This window comes from Chelonia mydas, chromosome 6 (genome assembly GCF_015237465.2).
Source record: "Chelonia mydas isolate rCheMyd1 chromosome 6, rCheMyd1.pri.v2, whole genome shotgun sequence".
Classification (NCBI taxonomy): Eukaryota; Metazoa; Chordata; order Testudines; family Cheloniidae; genus Chelonia; species Chelonia mydas.
The window spans coordinates 69,810,179-69,834,486 of record NC_051246.2 but is presented as its reverse complement, the minus strand read 5'-3'; the positions used below and the strand labels follow the sequence as shown (position 1 = coordinate 69,834,486).

Genomic DNA, 24,308 nt, shown 5'->3' with positions numbered 1-24,308 from the left:
ACATCGGAGATGCCAATTCCAAGGTTTGCCACATCATTTTAGCCGGGGCTAAGATGGTTTCACTAATTAGGAGGGCAATCTTTGAGGACAACAAAGAGTGGAAGAATCAAGGAACTGATGGTGGGTGTCCTTGACCTTCTCTAGTGTCATGTGGAGATTGTCCGCCACACTCTCTACCAGCTCCTGAAAAAGAGAGAAATTGTCTACCAGAGAAGGTGGGGAAGGGATGACTGCTTCATCCGAGGAGGAGGAGGAGAAGATGGCCTTTTGTGTAGCATCCTCCTCAGTACCAGCTTATTGGTCCTCCATCTCCTGAGGCCCTAGATGCCATGGTTGAGGGAATGTGCTGGGAGGGTTCTCGGGGGAGGCTTGAAGCTCGTGAGACAGGCGGCTGGTGTGCCGCCCAAGTGTCCCAATATGGCCACTGTGGTGGCATAGGGCCTGGTGGTGGTGCCCAGGGACGGCTATACCAAGATGGCAGTGGTGGTGGAGCCATCTGTGGGTACGTTCTCAACCCTGTTTGTAGTGGGTCTCATATGGAGCTTGGGAGGTGAACTGTGAGACCACCTCCTCTGGCTCACTGTCCAACCACTCGCTAGACAGCGGAGGGGCATGGTTGCGGGGATATCCGGTGCCCTGTAAAGGCTCAGAGCCACAATGTCAGTACTGAGAGGCGGGGACTCGGGTGCTTCTGTCATGCAGAAGGCTCTGGTTTGGCGGAATTCTGCCAGTGCCAAGTGTCCCGGTGGTGGTCCAAGGGAGATGGAGATCTTGTCTGCACTGGTATTTCCGGTGCTGGACAGGCTGCTGCTGGTAGTACCAAGGACGACTCGAGTACCGGGAGTGTCTTCTTAGGGTGCTTGCCCTTATCTCTTGGTACCACAGATTTGGTGCCCATGCCCGAAGGATCCGTGGGCCTGTCAGCAATACCGGTTACCGATAGTCATGGTGAGGCATGGGTGCCGGAGTGTGGTCTTGGTGCTGGCGGTGCAGAGGATACCAAGCAATATGGTGATCGCTTTCGGCTATTTTTAAAAACTTACGCTCTCTCTTTAGACTTGTGAGAGGAGTCACCAGCCTGCTTCTTTGACCCATTGGCCTTAGAAGTTGAAGGTCGTGGGGAAGACGCACGTCCGTCAGGAGGTTAAGGTCAGAGAGCTGCCTCCATGAAGAAAATTTTTTGGCTCTGTCCTTGTGGGATCTTGGCCAGAGCTGCTGGGAGAGGGTACACTTTTGCTGTATGTGGTCTTTGACAAGGCAGGGGATGCACTGAAAGTGCTTATTCACAACTGGGATTGCCTCGTTATAGGTGTGGCACTTCTTGAAGCCCAGGAAGGTGGGCATACCCCACGCAGGGGAAGGGTCCCCAGTGGGGAAAGGCAGGAAGGGTTGTTTTTTTTTTTTTTTTGGAAGGGCAGGGAAAACAACAAAAACAACAACTAAAACTACAATGAGAACTGTGGAAAACTAAGTGCGAATGCGAACATGAGAACAATTAGTCTTAATGGATTGCTAATGGCTCTGTCTCTAGTCATGGGCAGTTAAGAAGGAACTGAGGAGGGTTAGCCCATGCGTGCTGACTAGCTTTGTGACGCAGCAGGAGGAGAAACAGTGCATGCGCAGGCCCAATGGACACTGCTACCGAAGTTCTCTGATCAGCAGCACAGGGATTCAGACACACCTACAGTGGAGCACCCATAGGGACACTACTCAAAGAAGAACTTTATACTGTGTTTCTAATCATCATATTTCCTTATGTTTTTGGCTTGCAATCATATTCAATTTTCTTATGATCCAGTCAGAATTTACAGGTTAAACAAGGCTGTGTCAGATCTGTGCTTGATTGGGAGATTTCTTAGGGCTTGTCTACACAGTGGGGTAATGTACACTGTGGGGGGGGATAAGATTTCTGTAGCACATTAACATGTTGCGCCTTAATTGGTTGGTGTAGACTCTGCTGGTGTGCATAAAAGGTTTCCTAGTGTGCTTTACCTGTTTCAAACAGCACTACATTAAGGTGCACTACAGAACCTTTGACACATACCAGCAGGGTCTACACAGATCAATTAACGCACGTGTTAGTGCACTTTAGAAATCACGCCCCCGTAGAGCGCACTCTCTTGCAATACAGAAAAGCGCCCAGTGATGCTTAGGGACCCCAGAAAATGATGCTCATGATTCACCAGGGGACACTCCTTTCTACTGAACCAGGGCTCCAGACTGGTGTTACGAGGCAATGGAATGTACCATAAAGCTGAGATCCTGAATTCTAGGCATTATATAATGTTTTTCACAAGCATCAGTATTTGATAGGGCAGCATGCTAACCACAGTGTCCTAGCCAAATTCAAACTTGGATCATTACAGGGGGAAATCAGTTTAAGGTTTTATACTTAGTTTCAATCGTTTATAGCACTTTCGTTCCTCACTTCTTTTCAAAATGCTGTGTGGCACCACTGCATGCTTTTAAGATTGTTGCCATGTTTCACTACGTTTAAAAGGTGGATGATGTAATCCCTATATAACATTTGTGATCCTTGAGAGAGGGAGAGGGTGTGAGCACTTTTATAACAAAAAGGAATAAAGAAGCTAGAAAGTAAGATTATCTTTTTATTGGATTTCATTCTGCTCTATCCACCCACCTCTTAGGGGATAGTCTACATGGGAAAGCCTTACAGGCTATAGTAAACAGATCTACCAGCAAAATCCAAAATGTGGACACTTTTTGGATATAAGGATGGCTTTTTTCAGTATACCTTAAACTCCTTCCCAAGAGAGACAAGCTGAAATTCTTTAGTATAACTATACCAATTTAAATTCACACATTTGCTTACACTAAAAAGAAAAACTTTTCCATATAGGCAATGCCCAGATGATCTAATTCCTTGCTTCTGTCCCTTCCATATATACTGTTTTGTTTTTTCTTTTCAAAGCAATACTATAATGATTTCTTAACATTAGTTATACCATTATGGTTCTATTTTGAACATGCTAAAAGCTACTGTAAAAACATATATACCTTGTACCTTGAACATTTAAGCACTCCACTATTCAGCAAGGAAAATAAGTAAAACTAAACTATTACTTTCTTCTACTTACCTAACAGCAGGTCCTCAGGTGGAGACACTCTCAGCATGAAATGGAAAAACAAAGCAGCACAACGAAGGTAAGGTGTGATCCCTTTCTTAACACAGTCCCACAGATGCCAGCCTGGAACATCATGGCTAAAGCAGCTATAACACACAAATCAGAAATATCTGTAAAAGCTCAGTGTGCATACCCTCCTGGGCCATAACTATACTGAACGTTTTTGGCAATTTTCAAAACAAGGTAATCACCATGTTGTCGAACAGTTCTGGATGTTGTTCTATGGCTAGTGCTCCCACTAGGGATGTAAAATGTTAACCGGTTAACTGATTAACTGATAAGCATCAGTCTTATCGGTAAGATATTCCGGTTAACATTTAAACTCTGGCTGTGGAACTCTGGTGCCGACCCACCCCCAAAGTCCCAGCTGCTGGACCCGCCGGCAGGGGGCTGGCAGCCAGGACCCATGGTGAGCAGAGTCTCCGGGCAGTTAGGGCTGCAGGCGGGATCCCGGGCATGTAGGGTGGCAGCGGAGCCTAACGGTTAAACTTTTAACCAGTAAAATTTTAATGGTTTAAATGTTTACTTTTTTTTAAAACGTTAATTACATCCCTAGCTCCCACCATTGTTAACCCTGGTGGAGCTGCAGTAGTGTTAGCGCAACAATAGGAAATTGCCTGAAATCCTCAGTCAGACACAGCCCCCAAGATCTAGTTTCTAATTTCACGAGTGTTAAATTTGTTTAGAACATCTTTGTTATCCTTCACGTACTTGCTATTGCTTCTCCAAATGTGTTTTCAGTTTTATTAAGAACAAGCAGATGTCCCTCTCTAAAAACTGGCTCAAGATGGTTTCATTTAGTTTCCTCACTTTGTTTTTCCTGGGACCTAGGAGGATGTTGGCAGCTCCAAAGCATGTCATAATCAGCAATTAAATCATATAGTTTTCCTTTTCTTATAGAAAGCCAATGATGTTTGTTTTTTTGCAAAATTGAATCGGTTTTCATATGCAGACACTTAACTTTTTGAAATTCTGTCAAAAACCCCTCAAATCTTCTTAGAGAGAGTTGGGAATAAGTATGAAGAAATCAATACCTTAAACAATTATGGGGAGTCACAACTGACAATACAATTGTAGTAGACATGGAGACAAAAATGGAAAGGCTACTGATATCATGTGTGATGGAAAAGATGGATTATAATCAGCACTTACTAACATTCTTGCAATGTAGGTTATCAAAATTTAGTCTGGATACACCACAATCCATTTTAAATGTATACAATACCCATATTTTCTGGGGAAAAACACACTTCACATTCAGACAGAAGATCGAGATCTTTTCCAATTTTTAGGAGTGTGGGAGACACTGCTGACGCAGCACATGGACTCCTGGTCTAACCCCCTATAAAGTATGTCTAACCTTTTTTCTTTTGTATTTCTCAGGTGAATCGCCATGTATTTTTCAATGCATCTTATAAAACATTTATTGTTACAACTGATGTGTTACTTACCCACTTGTGTACTGGCAAACTTCTCTACAGAAAGACTCAGCAGTATGAGTCTCCTCACTGTTATCTTGTGATTGAGCAGTGGGGGATTCTGTGCACAAAAACATTAACCTGGTTGTAAATGCACTTGGAGATTTCTTTTCTATATATATAGAATCAATCTCCATTACTTTAAACTTTTTATATACAAGTTACAAAAAAAATTAACATTTCATTTTATTGGATCATTTCCTATTTGTGCCCAACCCAACAAACAAGACTATCCCCCCACAAAACTGCAGGATGTAAATGTGGGGATTGCTCATCCTCATTACAGAACTGCTTCCTCCCCTTTATTTTTTGACATTACTCCCTTACATTAGTAACCACCATATCTTCTTTTTCCATGATACGACATTAAATGGGGGTGGGGTTTCTTGGGAAACATAAGGAGAGGCATCCTGTGAGGCTTTTGTTAGTACTGTTCCATAGCAGTGAGTAGTGTAACTCCCATCCTAATCAGATTATCAAGTACCATATTTCACCTCTAAATTCACAGGCTGCCACTGTGCCAGAAAACCAGAGTCCCCAAGTCCCTTCTAAACCTTTAGCTCTGAGCGGTCTGTACTTTGTCAATGCTTTGTTTTTTTCTAGAGAGCAAAAGTATGTGGAATGCTACTAGTCTCGTATGGCTGCCTCAGTTAGTTACAGGTATATAAATGGTACAAAAGTGATGCATAAACAGCTAGGCAAGTGAAAAGACTGCCATTTTGGTTTTTTAAGGAAACAATTAACACTGAATGTTTATTATTATGATGAAGCTCTTACAACTAGAAGGCGTTAACAGTTTTCCACTAAAATGTTTACAAAGTCATTTTGCAAAAACTGGATAAAATGCCTGGAAAATCTAAAGGTGGAAGTACCCCTACCTGTTGCAGAAGTCAGAAGGATCTGTGTTATGTGTGCCATAGTGATCAAATGGAAGAGGTAGAGGTGATTATAGGCAGAGCTAACAGATGAAGGTTGCAAGTCTACAGTATCCTCCCAATATAAAGATGGGAATGATAACACAGCACCTACCTAGAGTAGAAAAAGACAAAACAGCCAGAAGTATTGGTGAAATACCAGACTCTGTAGTAGTAGTTTCAGGGGTAAACAAACACCACAAACCTGATAACAAGAAAATAAGTTAACAATCACCTAGGCTTATTCATTAATCCTCTCTAATGGTGGTATAGTTATTTAGCACTAACCTGTAACATCTGAGACCATGTTTTCAGTTTAATTAGTTTGATGATCTTTTTAGCTCTAAGTCACAAACAAAGTCTACTCACGAGGTGACACAAAAGTACCTATTAATTGATTACAAAGAGCAGCAATTGCATGTAGATCTTGTGGCAAATTGCCGGCATTACTTTGATGGGTCTCACGCTTTCTCTTCTTGGGGAGGGTTCAGGGCACCATTTCTCACCCCTGAACTGGGGTATTAACTGCCCCACTAGTGTCCTAGAGGAGGGGAGTGGAGAGGGAGGGACCCAGGCCCGCCCTCTACTCCGGGTCCCAGCCCAGGGGCCCTAGGGATAGCAGTAAACCGCTTCAACTAGCGGTTCCTTCCCCTGGGCTACTTCCCTCTCCTCTGCCCTTCAGCTTGTGGGGCTTCCTGCCCTACCTCTGCACAAACCAGGTGTCCATTTACCTAGGGTCTTGGCCTTCTTAGCCCACTGGAGCACTTCTCCAAACTCTCCTCTGCTTCCCTCCAAACTGCTTTCTGCTCCAACACCAATCCACTCTGCTTCAACTCCTCCCCTTGTCTGATTGAAGCAGGGGGGTTTTATCAGGTGACTGGCTTCAGGTGCTCTAATTGGCTTCAGGTGCTTTAATTAATCTATAGAAAACTTTCTTCCCTCTACAGGGAATAAGGCTCCCTTCTAACACTCTCCTGCTGCCCTCTGGCCATGCTGTATCACAATCTACAATGGTATTCACAGATAATGCATCAGAGGCAAGACACTTAATTGCAAAAACAAACTGAACATGCTTACCAAAATGTGAAACATATCTACATCTAGAATGGACGGCGTGTCTTCCATTTTTAAGTTTGGCAGAAGAACTACAAGAACAAAAGTTCATTACACATTTGATTAAAAATGTTAATTGCTTTTTTCATTGCAATTACAATGGCAGGTTGAGAGGCCATTTTTTATAGAACCTCTACCATCCTAAAGGACTCTGACTAGTCAGCTACAAAAGCAATAAAAGCCTCCTCATACCCACTCAATGTGGGCACATTTTCTGAACTGTGTAACTATCAACCTTTCATAACTGTAGTATCTGAGCACCTCAAACTTTAATGAATTTATTGTCACAATTGTGAGGTGAAATGGTATTATCCCCAGGTTACAGATGGGGAAAGGAGATACACAGGAGACTAGGTGATGGGAAGTCTGGCTAGCAGGGAATTGAACTCAGGTTTCCAGACTTCCAGATTAGAACTGTAACCACTAGAACATCCTTCTTCTCTATGCTATATTATTGGTGTTTGCCATTTCCTAAGGAAAGTTTACACAAACATTACTTAAAATCACTGCAGAGACTGGCTAGAAGGAGGTGGAGAAGAAAGAAACAAGAAGAATGTGTTACCTGCTAGGAGACGAATCAGATGTTTCTGAATCAGGCTTTGCGGTGATGTAGTCCTCTGAGCAACTGCAAACTGCACTAATGCTTTAAGGCCACTGTGCTAGAGCACAAGAAGAGAATGTGGGACAGGGGAAAGGGAAATAAATAATTAATGAATCATGATAGTGCTAGAATACCTCCCCCTTCAAGTCCAGTATAACTGAAGAAGTATAAATGAATCAAGTATGAACTTCTATGCAAGAGTTAGGGATGTATGCTACATCAAGACCCATTTTTCGGTTATCAGTCCATGTGGAAAGCACAAATATTTAAAAACTCCAGAGATAATGACAGAGAATTTCTTTAGACATTACTACTGTATTCGGTGCCAGCAATTCCAAATGTCCAGTGTTTATTAACATTAATTGCTTCTTGGATTATCCATACCTGCCTATTTTGCAGAGATCCAAATAAAGGTTTGCCCTCATCTTCTAGAAGGTTTTCTTAAAATTAAAACAGAGAAAGTAAGCGGTAAGTCATGGGCTCTTAAAGCAGCTACAGTAGTCTGCATATCTGGTCTTCACATATTCCATCCACTTGTGCTAGTCCAATATCAACCTGTTCCCAGTTACAGGGCTGCTATTAAAAGGCAGCATTACTCTGACAAGCAACTCTGTAAAATTGCTATTGTGAGGTTCCATGTTCATTGTCTCTCCATGATTTCCACATAAATGTGCTTAGTTTAAAAGTAAAACTAGTTAAAAAAATAAACACAAAATACCACACATCTTTCAGACCTTGCAAACTTAACAATTCAGATTTTTTTTCTTTTTCAAGTGGTTGCACACATGTTTCATTCAGGTGACTCACAAGCAGTACCATTAGGAGATGGGGCTTGGGGTATATTTAAACAGTGACTGCAATATTGCTTACCTAAAGTTTGCATCAGATCTTGAAGTAGTTATGATTATATAATAATGAGTGAAGTTATGCATGAAGGACCAAGTAGCAGCCCTATAACTATCCAGTATGGGGACTTAGCTTAGAAAAGCTACCAAAGTAGTTTGAGCTCTTGTTGAGCTGGCCTATAGTCTGTGGAGAAGGGCTGTTTGCCTCCCCATACACCGTTATAATACAGAAAATAATCCATCTGGAAACTATCTGTGGTGAAACTGCTTGCTCTCTCATTCTTTCAGCATATGAAACAATGAGCCGAGGAGACAGCCTGAAAGACTTGATCCTCTTCGGATAGAAGGCCAATGCTCACCTTATGTTCAATGTATGCAGATAATCTTCATCCGTATTTGAAAGCAGCTTCAGAACAAAAAAAACCCCCCAGTTTGTCTGGTTCAAATAAGAAGCCAATACTACTATAGTCAAGAAATTTATGATGCAGTCTCAAAGCTACTTCATCTTTAAAAATCAGTTTATATAGGAGGTCCTGCCATCATAGCCTGAACCTCACCCACTCTTCTGTCTGACATAATGGCAATGAGAAAGTCTGCCTTCTGACAAAGGTGGTGCCATGAACAGGTGGGCAAAGGCACAAATGGAGGACCCATCAAAGCAACTAACACTATGTTAAGGTCCAAAGTGATACCGTATCTTTAAAGGGAGGAAAAAGCTGAACAACCATTTCAAAAATCTAGAGACCATGGGATTGGAAAAAACCAATTGCCCCTGAACGGGAGGATGGATTGTTGAGATTGCTGCTAAATTAATTCTGAGGAATTTAACGAAAGACCTGAGGATTTGAGATGTTACAGGTACTCTAAAATGTATTGAATCTTAGCTTCTACTGGCTGTATTCACTGAGGAACGGACCAGATTGAAAAACACTTCCTGAACTGTTTCTGAGCAGTTCTCCTCCACTTGATCTAACCACTCAACAGCCAAGCTGTGAGGTGCAGCTTGTTGGGATCTGGGTGCAATATCCATCAATGTTGTTTGGAGAGCAGGCCTGGAAGAGGAGGCACAAGCTATACAAGCTGAATTGAGAGACTCTGAAGATCCAAGAACCAACACTATCTTGAACACGCCGGTGCAGTGAGAACTGATCTTGTTTTAATTTGAGGACAACTTGTGGGATAAGTGGAATGAGGGGAAATGCATAAGTCAGACTCGATCCCCATCTCAGAAGAAAGATACCCGTCAGTAAGCATGGATTGTGACCCACTTGGGAGCAGAACTGATGGCATTTCTTGTTGTCTTTTGTTGCAAATACGATGCCTGCCGGAATACCTCCAACTTGGAGGATGGTCCTGAATACACTGCTCTTGAGGGACCACTCCTGATTCTAGGAGAATCTCCTGTTGAGGTGATCAGCCAACTGATTCTAGGAAGCAGTTATGCAAGTGGCAATGGGAGTAAAGGCTTCCTGGATGTGAATGTCCTACAGATTCATAGCTTCTTGACAAAGATGATTGGATTATGCTCCTCCCTATCTGTTTAGGTAGTACGCTGCAGTTGTACTGTTGGTATCTGGACCAACAAGTCCTTGATGTGAGAAAGAAAAACACAGCAAAGCTTTGTGAACTGCCTGGAGCTCAGGTACAGGGATATGAAGAGTCACTTTGTGCTCTGTTCAGAATGCTTGTGTTCACAACCCTTCTAAGTGAGCATCCTAACCTATCAAGAGAGGTACTGGTGGCATAACTGTCCTGGATGGAAGTGGGAAGAAAAGGGTACACCCCGGCATAAGTTGTTCTGATACATCCACCACTCTAGGAAACCTAGGATTGCAGGAGGAATTTGGATCAACTTGTCCAAGGGAATATCTGTTCAGTCGATCCTTACGTAAGGGAAGATGTGAATTCCCGTTCTCCTCAATAGGCCATCATCATCACCCTGCACTTGGTGAACACAGTCACGGCTGACAACAGGCCAAAGGGAAGTACTGTATATTAATAGTGTTGGCCCTTTACTACAAACCTCAGACTTTCAGTGACTTAGCAGTACTGCCACATGCAAGTAGGTTCCCTGGAGATCAAGGGCAGAAAACCCAGTCATTGCAATCTAAGGAAGGTATGACTTATCCTAAGGAAATCATACGAAATCTTACATACATGATGTACTTGTTGAGATTTCAAGGGTCTCAGAGCCCGCTTGGACTTGGGGATCAGCAAGAATTGAGACTAACACTCTTTTCCCTAGTGCTGAAGGGGAACTTCTATGGCCCTTAGAGTGAGCAGGTGTGAACTTCTTGAAAGAGCACTGACTTGTGAGATGGGTCACTGAAAAGGGACGGGGTAGGAGGATGGAAAAGGGATGTGGAGAAGAATTGGATACAATATTTTAGTTTCCCAATGCTTAGGACACATTTGTCCATTGTTATGGTTTCCCAAGCACTGAAGAAATGGGACAATATGTCCCCATATGAGGGGAGGGAGGAGAGAATAGGAAGATCACTGACACCTGTATTGCTGTTCTCAAAGAAGCAGTCAAATGGGCTGCTTCCCCACAGCTGACTGAGGACAAGCTGGAGTTGGAGTGCCTCTTTCTCTCTGATTTATGCTTCCTTCTAAAAAAAATCATGCTGCCTTGGTGCGTATAAATGCTACCTATAATACTGATGCTGATATTGTTGCAGGAGTCTGTACTGATGCATTTTGGAGGCTGCGGCATAGAACCTCCAAGAACAAAGGGTAGCACAAGAGTCTAAATGACTGTCAAGTTTCATCAGTTTTATCTGAACACAAGAACATATCAAATGGGAGGTCTTCTATGGCAGTGGTTCTCAACCTTTCCAGACTACCATACCCTTTTCAAGAGTCTGATTTGTCTTGCATATCCCCAAGTTTCACCTCATTTAAAAACTACTTGCTTACAAAATCAGAGATAAAAAAAACAGAGAAGTGTCACAGCACACTATTACTGAAAAATTGCCCACTTTCTCATTTTTACCATATAATTATAAATGAATTTTAGTATAAATATTGTACTTACATTTCAGTGTATAGTATATAGAGCAGTATACACAAGTTATTGTCTGTATGAAATTTTAGTTTGTACCGACTTTGCTAGTGCTTTTATGTAGCCTGTTGTAAAACTAGGCAACTAGCTAGATGAGTTGATACACTCCCTGGAAGACCCCTGCATACCCCCAGGAGTACATGTATCCCTGTTTAAGAAGGACTACTCTACGGTTTGCTGGATGTCAGAGTCAATGGCCAGAAGAGACCACTAGATCATCTAGTCTGACCTCATATATAACACAGTCATCAAAACCACTCAGGAGTTGCACACTAAACCCAACAACAGAAATGGACACTGTCCGAGGCTATGCCCAAGTTTTGTACCCAGAGATTCATAGATATCAAGGTCAGAAGGGACCATTATGATCATCTAGTCCGACCCCCTGCACAATGCAGGCCACCAAATCTCACCCACCCACTCCTGCAATAAACTTCTCACCTATGTCTGAGCTATTGAAGTCCTCAAATCATGTTTAAAGACTTCAAGGAGCAGAGAATCCTCCAGAAAGTGACCTGTGCCCCATGCTACAGAGGAAGGAGAAAAACCTCCAAGGCCTCTTCCAGGAAAATTCCTTCCCAACCCCAAATATGGAAGAAAATTCCTTCCTGACCCCAAATATGGCGATCAGCTGAACCCTGAGCATATGGGAAAGATTCACCAGCCAGATACCCAGGAAAGAATTCTCTGTAGTAACTCAGATCCCACCCCATCTAACATCCCATCGGGCCTATTTACCATGAATATGTAAAGATCAATTAATTGCCAAAATCATATTATCCTATCATACCATCTCTTCCATAAACTTATCGAGTTTAATCTTAAAGCCAGATAGGTCTTTTGCCCCCACTGCTTCGCTTGGAAGACTATTCCAAAACTTCACTCCTCTGATGGTTAGAAACCTTTGTCTAATTTCAAGTCTAAACTTCCCGATGACCAGTTTATATCCATTTGTTCTTGTGTCCACATTGGTACTGAGCTTAAATAATTCCTCTCTGGTATTTATCCCTCTGATATATTTATAGAAAGCAATCATATCTCCCCTCAACCTTCTTTTGGTTAGGCTATACAAGCCAAGCTCCTTGAGTCTCCTTTCATAAGACAGGTTTTCCATTCCTCGGATCATCCTAGTAGCCCTTCTCTGTACCTGTTCCAGTTTGAATTCATCCTTCTTAAACATGGGAGACCAGAACTGCACACAATATTCTAGGTGAAGTCTCACCAGTGCCTTGTATAACCGTACTAAAACCTCCTTATCTCTACTGGAAATACCTCACCTAATGCATCCCAAGACCGCATTAGCTTTTTTCACGGCCGTATCACATTGGCGGCTCATAGTCATCCTGTGATCAACCAATACTCCAAGGTCCTTCTCCTCCTCCGTTACTTCTAATTGATGCGTCCCCAGCTTAAAACTAAAATTCTTGTTATTAATCCCTAAATGCATGACCTTACACTTCTCACTATTAAATTTCATCCTATTGCTATTACTCCAGTTTACAAGGTCATCCAGATCTTCCTGTGTGATATCCCGGTCTCTCTCTAAATTGGCAATATGTCCCAGCTTTGTATCGTATGCAAACTTTATTAGCACACTCCCACTTTTTGTGTCAAGGTCAGTAATAAAAAGATTAAATAAGAATGGTCCCAAAACCGATCCCTGAGGAACTCCACTGGTAACCTCCCTCCTGCCTGACAGTTCACCTTTCAGTAGGACCTGCTGTAGTCTCCCCTTTAACCAATTCCTTATCCACCTTTCAATTTTCATATTGATCCCCATCTTTTCCAATTTAACTAATAATTCCCCATGTGGCACGGTATCAAACGCCTTACTGAAATCTAGGTAAATCAGAGCCACTGCGTTTCCTTTGTCTAAAAAAATCTGTTACTTTCTCAAAGAGGGAGATCAGGTTGGTTTGGCATGATCTACCTTTTGTAAAACCATGTTGTATTTTGTCCCATTTACCGTTGACCTCAATGTCCTTAACTACTTTCTCCTTCAAAATTTTTTCCAAGACCTTGCATACTACAGATGTCAAACTAACAGGCCTGTAGTTACCCAGATCACTTTTTTTCCTTTCTTAAAAATAGGAACTATGTCAGCAATTCTCCAATCATATGGTACAACCCCTGAGTTTACAAATACATTAAAAATTCTTGCTAATGGGCTTGCAATTTCATGTGCCCATTCCTTTAATATTCTTGGATGTAGATTATCTGGGCCCCCCAATTTAGTCCCATTAAGCTGTTTGAGTTTCGCTTCTACCTCAGATATGGTAATATCCACCTCCATATCCTCATTCCCATTTGTCATGCTACCATTCTCCGTAAGATCCTCATTAGCCTTATTAAAGACTGAGGCAAAGTATCTGTTTAGATATTGGGCCATGCCTAGATTATCCTTGACCTCCACTCCATCCTCAGTGTTTAGCAGTCCCACTTCTTCCTGCTTTGTTTTCTTCTTATTTATATGGCTATAGAACCTTTTACTATTGGTTTTAATTCCCTTTGCAAGGTCCAACTCTACTTGACTTTTAGCCTCTCTCACTTGTCCCTACATGTTCTGACCTCAATAAGGTAGTTTTCCTTGCTGATCCCTCCCATCTTCCACTCCCTGTATGCTTTCTGCTTTTTCTTAATCACCTCTCTGAGATGCTTCCTCATCCAGCTTGGTCTACAACTCCTGCCTATGAATTTTTTCCCCTTTCTTGGAATGCAGGCTTCCGATAGCTTCTGCAGCTTTGATTTAAAGTAATCCCAGGCCTCCTCTGCCTTTAGATCCATGAGGCTGTCCTCAGTGTTACTGCAGAGGCCATCACTCTAGAACAGTGGTTTTCAATCTCTGGTCCACCAACCCCTGGGGGTCCACAGATTGTGTCTAAGATTTACAAAGGGGTCTGCATCTCCATTTGAAATTTTTTAGGGATCCGCAAATGAAAAAAGGTTGAAAACCACTGCTCTGGAAGTGTCTACCGCATCAAGTGTGGACTGGATCAATGTCTAGGTCACCATACAACCTTTTGCCTAGAAAGCCTTATATTCCTCCCTTGCATCTTCTGGTAGTCTGTCAATAAACTTGGACATTATGTCCTGGTTTAGAAAGTTGTATTTTGCTATCCGCATCTGGAGAGAGGTAGTGAAATAAATGTTTCTCCCAAACAAATCAATTCTCTTGGTCTCTTTTCTGGGGGGAAATTAATTTACATCTCCCTTGACATGATCTCCAATTGGCAGATTTAACTACCAGGGAGTTTGGGGCAGGATGGGAATAAAAGTACTCAAAGCCTTGCATGGATAAATGATACCATATCCCAGTTCATTTAGCTAAGGAGGCTGGTGTGTGCCATAAGGTTTAGGAGAGCTTCATAATTTGGGAGGACTATCCTGGAGAATGTCTAAAAGCTTGAGAATGTTCTCTTGCACAAGCTCACCTTGAGTGCCTAAAGTCACTGCCATTCTCCTCAGCAGTTCTTGATAAGGCTTAAAAATTCCTGGGAACTGGAGTCAGGGATCACTGCGTCATCAGATGATGAGAAAGACAGGATGGATCCTCTTGTAGAAGAGCTGGCTGCTCCTCCGGTGGTTCCTCCTGCAGCACTGGCTGCTCAGAGGGAACGGTGTCTCTGCGTGCTTCCAACTTAGGTGGTTCTGGAAGCTGCTCTGTCAAACTTTCTGGGAACCTTTCTTGCAATTGGGCAGGTGATTGAGACCTGGGGGATTTCAAAATACCCCAGCGATTCCAAAAAGGCCACTGAGGGAGAGCACATGTCATAGGTGTCCAGTAGGTACCAGGCCACAACGATGTGTCCCACTCTCGGTGGTTTCAGAGTAGCAGCCGTGTTTGTCTGTATTCACAAAAAGAAAAAGGAGTACTTGTGGCACCTTAGAGACTAACCAATTTATCTGAGCATAAGCTTTCATGAGCTACAGCTCACTTCACCGATGCTCTCCTTTGGGAAGTGACCAAGTGCACCTAAGAGGGGTTGGCAAAGTACTGGAGGATTCTGAAACAGACTTCGAGGAGCCAGAGTATCCAGTGGGCATCAGGAGGTGCAAAGCCTGATATAGTGACTATCTGTAGCCCATTGTGAAGAGGCCAACCTCAGTACTGAGGCAGGGAAGGTAGATAGGACTGCAAAAGCGTTCTGAGGTGTTGAGGTGCCATAAATTGGTGCTGGGAAAGATCTTATAATCAGGGCCGAAGCACAGGCTATGGTCGGTATCAACTCAGCTGAACATTCAAGCATAAAGCCACAGACGCCAAGCCAGGTAGCATAACTGATACCAAGGTCAAAGACTGTACTGGTGCCAATGCTAAAGATGGTACCAGGGCAGAGACTTTGCCACATTTCTTAGCTAATACTAACACTGGCTCTGCTTGCACTGGAGCGGAAGAGCCAGATGGGCCTGGGACAGCAGAAGGTGCTGCCAGTGCAGTGGACTCCTGCACCATGAGGAGAGTCCAGGATGAAGAGGCAGAGCAAGTCTTTTACTGCTTCATAAACTTGCAGGGCCACTGGTACCAATAATATTGGCGCTGAAACTGTCTCCTCACTGGTACTGTACTCAATGGCTATCCACCAGCACATGGTAACAGAGTGGTCAGGATGGTACCAATATCTTCCTGCCGCAGTACTTGAGGCGTGGGCTGATGAGCCAGTCTGAGTGCCTGAAGACCATTCACGACCTTCCAAGTCCTTTTCTGAAGAGGAGAAGCCTTTTTTTTTTTTTTTTAAACTTTGAGCGGCTCCGGTCTGTCTTATGGGTCCTCTTTGGGGGAGGTCATGGAGAAGACTGACTCCTCTTTCCCTGGAGAGAGGGGTCTGAGTCCAGGGGTCTGTCCGAGGCCACTGCAGCCACGGTAATGGACTGCATGTGTGCAGTAGGACATTCACTCAAGGGCCCTGGGGCCAAAGCAGGTCTCATCACCTGCTGCACAAGATGGGGTTTGAGGCACAAATCTCTGGAAATCTGTATTCTTTTCATCAAAGAATAGCAGATACTACACCTCTCCTTCATATGCCAATGCTGAGGCACAAAATGCTGTGTGTGTGTGTGTGCCTGTGTGTGTGTGTGCCTGTGTGCCTGGGGGGTCACTATTCAAGATAGACATTCCACATGATGGGCAATGCTTAAAGACCCAGCAAGCACTGATGCCACCAGTGCCTTGCACCAAAAGATAACTATTAAAATAACTAAATAAAATAAAATAAGACGAAACCTAACTACTGGTCACTAACTGCTGATTAACTATTTACAGGTACAGTAGTGAGCTAAACTTGCTGACTATGCAGAATTAAAAACTATATGGGGAGTTCTAGCTCTGGTTACTGGTGATGAGAAGGAACTGAGGGGATTTAGGGTGATGGCTACTCTTATATAGCCTTCGGAGAGGCCACAAGTATGTGCAAGGCACACATGCGGCTGACACAATATCTGCAGAAAATTCTCTGGCTCCAGCATGCACTTAGCTGCGTGGAATACATGTGTGCAATCACTCATTGAAAATGCATGTTATGACTAGGTTCAAAAATAGCATATGTCCCAAGAAACCAAGTAGACAATTTTATTTTACAACTGCATGGAGGCCTGCAGTAGTTTCCCTGTGGTCTACTACTGGATGTTCCCACACACAGTGATCTTCAGGGATTTATGAGAAGGAGGAGAGAGAGCTTTCAGAAAGATTGTACAAATTTATATCTGCTTTGCCTGATCATCCATCTGGTTTTCTCACTTTACTCCATAGCCTGTTCTACTGCTAACACCTGTGAACAACTAACACTGCACTTTATTTCTCTGTTGACAAGTAACATGCTTCCTCCTATATGGAGTGTGTCAGCCCACTATCCTATTTTGGAGATCAGCTGAATGCAACATGCACAGTAGTTAAGAAGGCACATTAATTCTAACCCAGTTGCGGGGCTCCCAGTGCTTCACATTCAAAATGCTGTTGCTCCACTATATATCTATACAAAACTGAATTTGCATCTTGCCAGCTATGTTGAGGCAAAATGGCACATCCAACTAAATACGTTTACGTGTGATTATAGCTATGCAAACAGTGCTAACAGATGAAGTGAGGCTGAAAGCTAAACAACACACACATTAGCTAAGCAATGCAATACTTTTTATTGGTACAGATTATTTCATCTTTGTAAAAACAGATCTTCCTCCAGGGAGAAATTAGAAATCATTTTTTAAATCGCTACAAGGCACCCTCTTAGCATCTTTGCCAGAGAGCAGTTTCAAGGTAAGTCAAGTCAAGTTCACACTGCTTCTACCAATTCTGAGAAAGTTCCATTGGGACAAACACTGAGGAAGTAATGAAAAATACCACACAATTCATTCAGGGATAATTAAGGGGCATTTTTTGCAACCTTACTCAAAAACTGGTCCAATGAAGAGTCCTCGGGATTTCCCCGTCGTTTCAATGCAATTAGGCATCTCTGTCATCCCCACATTTTCTTTAAATTATAAAGGTAACCATCATGAAATTCCTCCTTTCAGCAAAATCGAGGTGAAGAGCACTCAACCTCATTTTTAATTCTGAGACATTTTGCTAAGGACGACAAGAGACTATACAGCTTAATGAACCCTGTTGGACAGCTGTCACATAGCACAGGTCTACACAGTAATCAGGAGGCACAACTGTAGCATGTGCACGCAATATCTGAGCTAGCTTTGATTCAGCTCGCTTGCTAAAAATAGCAGTGTAGCTGTAGCAGCACGGGGGATGGCACAGGCTAGCCACCAATGTACATACACAGAATTGTGGGCGGGATTGTACTCTGGCAGATCACCTTAGACGTTTATCATGACTGGCACTCCAGCTCTCACATTTGAATAAACCTTTATCCAAACTAAAACATCTCAATTTCAAATTAATGTAATAAGAGGAAATGTTCAGAGTCACGAGAAAGAGGAAACATCTACTTTACCTATACATTGAATAGTAAAAGCACACGTGCTCCAAGTCATCAGAGGAATGCGAGGATCAGCCTCATTGGGAGCAATTTTTAATCCAACTCTGTAAACAGTGGTGGCAAAGAAAACCAGCATCTCCTTAATACTGTTTGAGTATTTGGCTCTGTGAAGGAAAGGCAAGGTCAACTTCAGCTGGTGAACTAGTAACAGTGTTTGCAACTTAAAGGTCAGTGGCTAACAAGGTCATTAATAAGAAGATAAACGGTTCCTTGTGAAAGAACTCCTGAACACCAAGACCATTTATCTGCAGTAAGAGAAACAAGGAAGAGACTGTATCCATAAATCCATAAAACAAGTCCTAATGCATCGTGGAGAACCAGTACAGATTCTTGCACTTTGGTTGTCTCCTTGGTATACACGTGCATTGGTTTAGTGACCTCAACAAGCAAATGTTTGAGAACTGAGAAGGGTGAGAGCTAATAAGCTGGGGGCAAATTTGGGAAAATATACGCCTCAGTATGCATGGCATACTGTACCCCATGTTCAGGAAAAGAGCACCAACAACTATTTTATTACAAAAAATGATAAATTGGGGAAATGAACTTACACTGCGGGGAAAGAGAAACTTAATTGTCACATTGAAAACATATCTCCTCTCATCCATCTCTCATAAAGGACTAGCAATGGGAGACAGTATTTCAAACCTAAAATTAAATGGAATAATTTTGCTAAAGGAAAGGAGCTCCTTAAAGTTCGTACCTGCTTATTCCTTAAAAGGGACAACTCTGATCAGAAAAGTGACTATGCAAAACCAGCACAATCTTAATGAACAGATCTGCTTTGTGTGTGTTCGAAGTATAAGTGCCAATTCCTGCTCAACTAACACAGCTATGACACAATCATCTGGACTCTATTCTGGCTCACACATCAATATCAGAATATTTAACTAAGTTCCAAACAGAATATTTCTTCCTGAAGATGATGCCTGAGCCGGACAAAGAACCCAATTTAGCTTTTTGACCAGAATGCATTTGCTGCAGCAGCAGTTGGGGAAAAAAGCTTTTATTTGTGCTTGAAGCAATTCTGATATGGAACAACATAACAGAAGTAAAGAGCTACTGATGCAATTTTTTACATTTTTCAGAGTATAACCACACTAAGCGTGGATAGCAGAGATAACAGAAGGGGTGAAGAACTACCACCCTATTCAGCATGCTGTGGGCAGTAGAAGTACAGTGGGCAGGTTAGCTGGAGCAGTATCTGGAGGAGACGGAAAAGACCATGGCATACTGTAAAGAGAGCCAAAGGATCTGTCTATTCAATCTCTCTATCCCACGGGGCAATTTTCTTTTCCGTACAATATTAGACATCCCAATCCTATTCCCCACAGTAAATCTGTAACAAACAACTTAATCAACGAAGTACTTTAAAAACATTAATTCTTACAAAACAGAGAAACATGATGCCTGAGGAAACTAAGGCACAGAGTGGTTAAATGCACATGGAGTCAGTGGCAAAGCTCCAGTTACAAGTCAGGAAGTTCTTGGCTCCCAGTTCTGTGCTCAGAACAAACACACATCTTTTTTTAATAAAAAGATTGAAGGCAAGTTCCAAAATCTTGAGACACATCTAGATCATTTTAAAAAACACAGAACATAGAACTTTCAGATTCCTCCAGCAAAATACAAACTATTGACAACACTTACGAAGGCTGAACTCCAAAACTAAGGATGGAATGGAATTCTGAAGTAAAGTCTCCCATTCCTTTGCTGATTAAAGATGGAGTATTTTGCTTCTCTCCTTCCAGAAAAAAAAAATTAGATCACATTAAACACAACTGCGGTAACATACACAGACTTCCCTTTTCTTTTAAATTGCTTTTGAAATTGTAACAGACCACTGCTTTCTCACCAGCTAATCTGTGTTCTAATCCACCTCCCTAAATAGCATTTTCTTCTGTTCTCAGAAATTTGGGACACAAAAGCAGTGCTTGGCTGGTAAGCAGACAGTGAGAGAAACAGCCAAAGAGAATTTTCCTGCTAAGTATGGGTCCCTGGAATGTGTCAATATTCTATAACTAAGCATATTGATGCTTTCCTGCAATATTCATAGACAGATTTATTTTTGGCCTTTTATTTTAAAATTCCCTTCTTCATTTTTATAGAATTCTCAATAAAATATTTTAATCCAAAAAAGCCTAATAGGGTCTTTGGGCTATGTTCCTGCTGGTCCTGCCAAGTGCATGTTTTACAGTCTTCCAAGGGGTCAGGGAAAGGAGTTATTAAATTCCTGGAAATGTCATAAGCATAAATACCTGGAAATGTCAGAAGCTTAGAAAAGGCTACGACTTTGCTTCTCAAACATATGGCACCATAAAGCTAGTGATATCCATTATGGGCACATGGATCAGTGTACGATCTAAGGGGTATCAGGTCTTTTTACATAAATCAAAAGGCTCTAGGGCAATGCAGATTCCTGGTGTCTCCCGGACACCAAGGCTTGCTGACACCAGAGTCAGAGTTTCCAGAGTTACTGTACAGGCATTATACATTTTTCCTTCGCTTTGGGTAGTGACGATCTTTAGTTCCAATGAGTTAATGTTCTTATTTACAGTAACAGAGTAATAAGTGTGAAGTTCTATGTATAAGGAGACCTGTGCTACATTATACTAAAGCTCCTCTACTTTTATTCTGACTGATTACTCAAAATGGAATAAGGTCAATTTTCACCTTACAGTTCCTCTCAGCACAGTCACATTCACTGAATACCTTATTGTAGAAAGTCACAGTCTTTCCAGTCATAAGAAAGTGAAAGTGCACATAAAGATGTCACTCCAAATATCAATGAAGTAAATAGCTGTGCCACTGAGTAATGTAATTTGTGTAGTTTACACACAGTGATAGTTTCGTTTTTAAAATACGTACCTCACACTGCAAGAGAGTAACCCAAAGATGCCCTTCATTGGAGTGCTGCTTTTAAAGACCTAGACCATCATCTCCTTGAATGTTTTTGAGATAGCTAGGAGGCATCCATGACTACAGCTAATAGCACAGTATTGGTGCTTTCTTCTTACGCTTCAGTTAACTAATGCGGACACATGGCTGTGTCAAAAAAGGTCACTGATTTACGGGTACTTTGAAAAAGTACCCCCATAAGAAATAAATGTATCTAAAAACAGTTTGTTGTGTATTACTGACAACTTATGCATGACAGTTGCACAATAAGACTGACAGAAGTGTTGCTCAGATTAGGACCGCCTAGAAAATTAACTGAAAATGATCGGGGGTTTTTTGGCTGAATAATGACATTTTTTCCCTTAAAAAGTAATCAGCCACTTTAATAAACTTGTTCAAAGATTTAATGTAGTTGCTCATTTATTTAGAGCTATTTTTAAAGCTTAAGGGTAAAGTTCTCAAAAGTATGAAATGACTTAGGAGCCTAAATCCCCTGTAAGATTCCTGGTCTATACCAGGAAATTAAAATGGCTTGACTGTGTTGCTCAGGGATACAAAAAATCCACACCTCTGAAAGAGGTAGATAAACTGACCTAATCCCCAATGTAGACAGCGTTAGTTTGACCACAGAATTCCATCTAACTACCTACCACCTCTCAGGGAGGTGGACTACTTACACCCATGAGAGAACTCCCCCTATCAGTGTAGGTAATGTCTACTCTGAAGCACTATAGCGGGGCATCTGCGGCAGTGCAGCTGTAGCATTTCAAGTGTAGACAAGCCCTTGGGCTCCTATATCACTTAAGCACTTTTGAAAATTTTTCCCTGGATCACCATTTTTTGGAACAGAGGCCTTCAGAGACAAGAAGAGAGCGTACAATGTGTTTGAATCCTCCATTCACAAAGGAAAAGTATACGAATACTTTAAATTTCTTATGTATTTCCTTATAGTGAGACTACATGACTGAAGAATCAAGCAGCAAACTCTGTACGTAAAACACCAGCTGATTGTTCTAGAATCAGAATACTTTCTGTTCTAAATAAAAAGATTCAAATTTTCTTACTATAATGAAAAATTCAAAGGGTATTTTTCTGGAAATGATCTTCGTGTAAAGTACAAAAGCTAAGATAACAAACCTTTAGTGTTTTTCGCACTGTACCCCAATATCCTGGCCATGACAATCTCCAACCACCTAGCCAGGGACAGAACTTGAGCTACTGCCTCTGCATCCTCACTGAGAATAGAAATAAAAAGCAGTGCTTATGTTAAAACATAGGTAAACAGTGACCTGATGACCTGAAGCCTAATCTTTGAAAAACATATAGTACATCTCTGTGAAAAAGAACAAGTTCACAGTTAGCATTTACACAACTATTTAGGTACCCTAAGCAAACATTAACTAAACTTTAGAATTTGTATTAAGTACTAGAAATACTTTCTCATTGGTAAGAAACCTAAGTGGTCCATGGTATTAGAAATTTTTTCCAAGAATAGATTTTGGATGCCAGGACAGACAACAGGATGGGTGATCAATAAGGATTTAAGCAGCCCTATATAGCAGTTGGAAAGATTATTCAAAATTTTCCATCAGAGGTTGCCTCCCCTACAAGCACTAGACAGCTTTTATTCTTAGAATCATGAAATAAGACTGTCCCTGGAGTTCACCTGTTTATCTTCTGAGTCTGCAAAGGAATAATGGGAATCACAGTGTTGCACAGAGACTTGCAGAGCGGGCAAAGGTATTCTCCATTCTCCAAGTCAAAAATCTGTTCAACATGAAGACGCTGTCGAGAATTCAGTTGCATAGCTTCAAAGTACCTGCAACATTGAAAAGAAAAATCATCTAGCAAGGAAAACGGCCTCTGTGCAACACAGAAATAAGAATTCAAATGGCAAAATGGTATATCTGGTGTGTACTTTTCTATGCCAACAACCAGACTCCTCTTTTGCTACACAACTAATACATAGATGTTGCACATGCTTGGACACCAAAACAAAATTACATCTTTGAACAGATATGTGAACCAGGTAATTTCAGAGCACTTTCCAGGTAAGAACAGCAGAGAGATTTCCCTACTTTTAACCTCCATATAAGTGTGTATTTTATTTAATATATTTACATTCAAGCAATACTGAAATTTGCTACCTACCTGCCCCCAACATTTTAAACTAATGTTACATCCTAAAGCACCTCAAGCATACACACATTATATTCCTAGATTATAAATTTAAAGTTAAGCCACAGCAAAGGTAAATACATAAATATCCTATAAATGTTATTTTAACAACAGCTAATAGTAGCATTTCATGGATGAATGTCCATAAGTGACTTATCTGTTGTGAGGATCCAGTCTCACCACCAGATATAAAAATATATCCTTGTTTTTGCTGAAGTAAAATGGAAGGGGATAATTTACATTTCAAAGACATCCTTACAGAAAATTCACCTTGGATACATAGAACTGTGGTATAAGTAAATTTAAAAACAAAAAACCACAATGAAACCCACATTAAATATGCGGTCAAAGGAAAGAAAATCAGTTTAATTGAGATAGTTTTCCCAATAAAAGGTGGGAGCAGATTACTTTTCAATATGTATGGGAATACTTTGAGACAGTCTATTAAAATAGGAGTTGGTGTAATAAGAGTGATCTTTTCCAGGTTTCATTGTTAATTTTCCCTATCCATGCAGTAAGCATGCAGATTTCACCCATGGTCTCGATGGCCTGGATACCTCCATTAGTAGAGAAGGAACCCAATTTTCAAATCTGTTTGCTCAAAGTTGAGCATCTAAAATCAGCACATATGTGAAAACCAGACACACAAGCAGCTTATAAACGTATTTGTCTGTCTAACTTTAGGTCTAAATTTAAACTAAAATCTTCTAATTAAATGATAATATTTTAAGAGCAATGAAGGAAAAGGCAAGCAAATCTAACAAAAGAAAGATGACAAAGGTATCTGAAAAAATGGTCTACACGTACAAAATGTTTATGAAACTCTACAAAAATCAAAACACGTTTTATATTTCCAAATTATACAATATAACAGGCAGAAGAGCTGCAATAAATGTAAAATGGAAGTTACATAGGTATTCCATTCATTCCAAACAGTCTGTTAGACAAAGTATGTTTTGCAGTATTTTGTCTGCTGTGTGTGTATATATTTTCCTTTAAAATGTAAGCGGCAGGCATTCTTTTGAGTAAAACTAAAACGTTAACATATCAGTTATGTAATGAACAAAAGATTATACTCAAACCTTCTGCAA

At 41.4% G+C, this 24,308-nt stretch overlaps 1 protein-coding gene across 7 annotated transcripts in view; it reads right to left on the bottom strand.

Annotated features, from left to right (window-relative positions):
• Nucleotides 1-24,308, bottom strand: part of UBR1 (ubiquitin protein ligase E3 component n-recognin 1) — a 142,608-nt gene that overhangs the window by 21,073 nt on the left and 97,227 nt on the right. For all 7 annotated transcript variants that reach the window (XR_005225512.2, XR_005225513.2, XR_005225514.2 and 4 more), the window contains exons 32-41: nt 22,706-22,858; nt 22,177-22,274; nt 19,792-19,885; nt 18,100-18,248; nt 7,637-7,692; nt 7,214-7,310; nt 6,616-6,683; nt 5,503-5,653; nt 4,598-4,685; nt 3,099-3,232 (exon numbers count right to left, since the gene is read on the bottom strand). Coding sequence is in view for 4 of the 7 variants with exons in the window: in XM_037900379.2 (XP_037756307.1) it covers nt 3,099-3,232; nt 4,598-4,685; nt 5,503-5,653; nt 6,616-6,683; nt 7,214-7,310; nt 7,637-7,692; nt 18,100-18,248; nt 19,792-19,885; nt 22,177-22,274; nt 22,706-22,858 (1,088 nt within the window). In the remaining 3 variants the exon portion in view is untranslated. The remainder of the gene's footprint in view (nt 1-3,098; nt 3,233-4,597; nt 4,686-5,502; nt 5,654-6,615; nt 6,684-7,213; nt 7,311-7,636; nt 7,693-18,099; nt 18,249-19,791; nt 19,886-22,176; nt 22,275-22,705; nt 22,859-24,308) is intronic.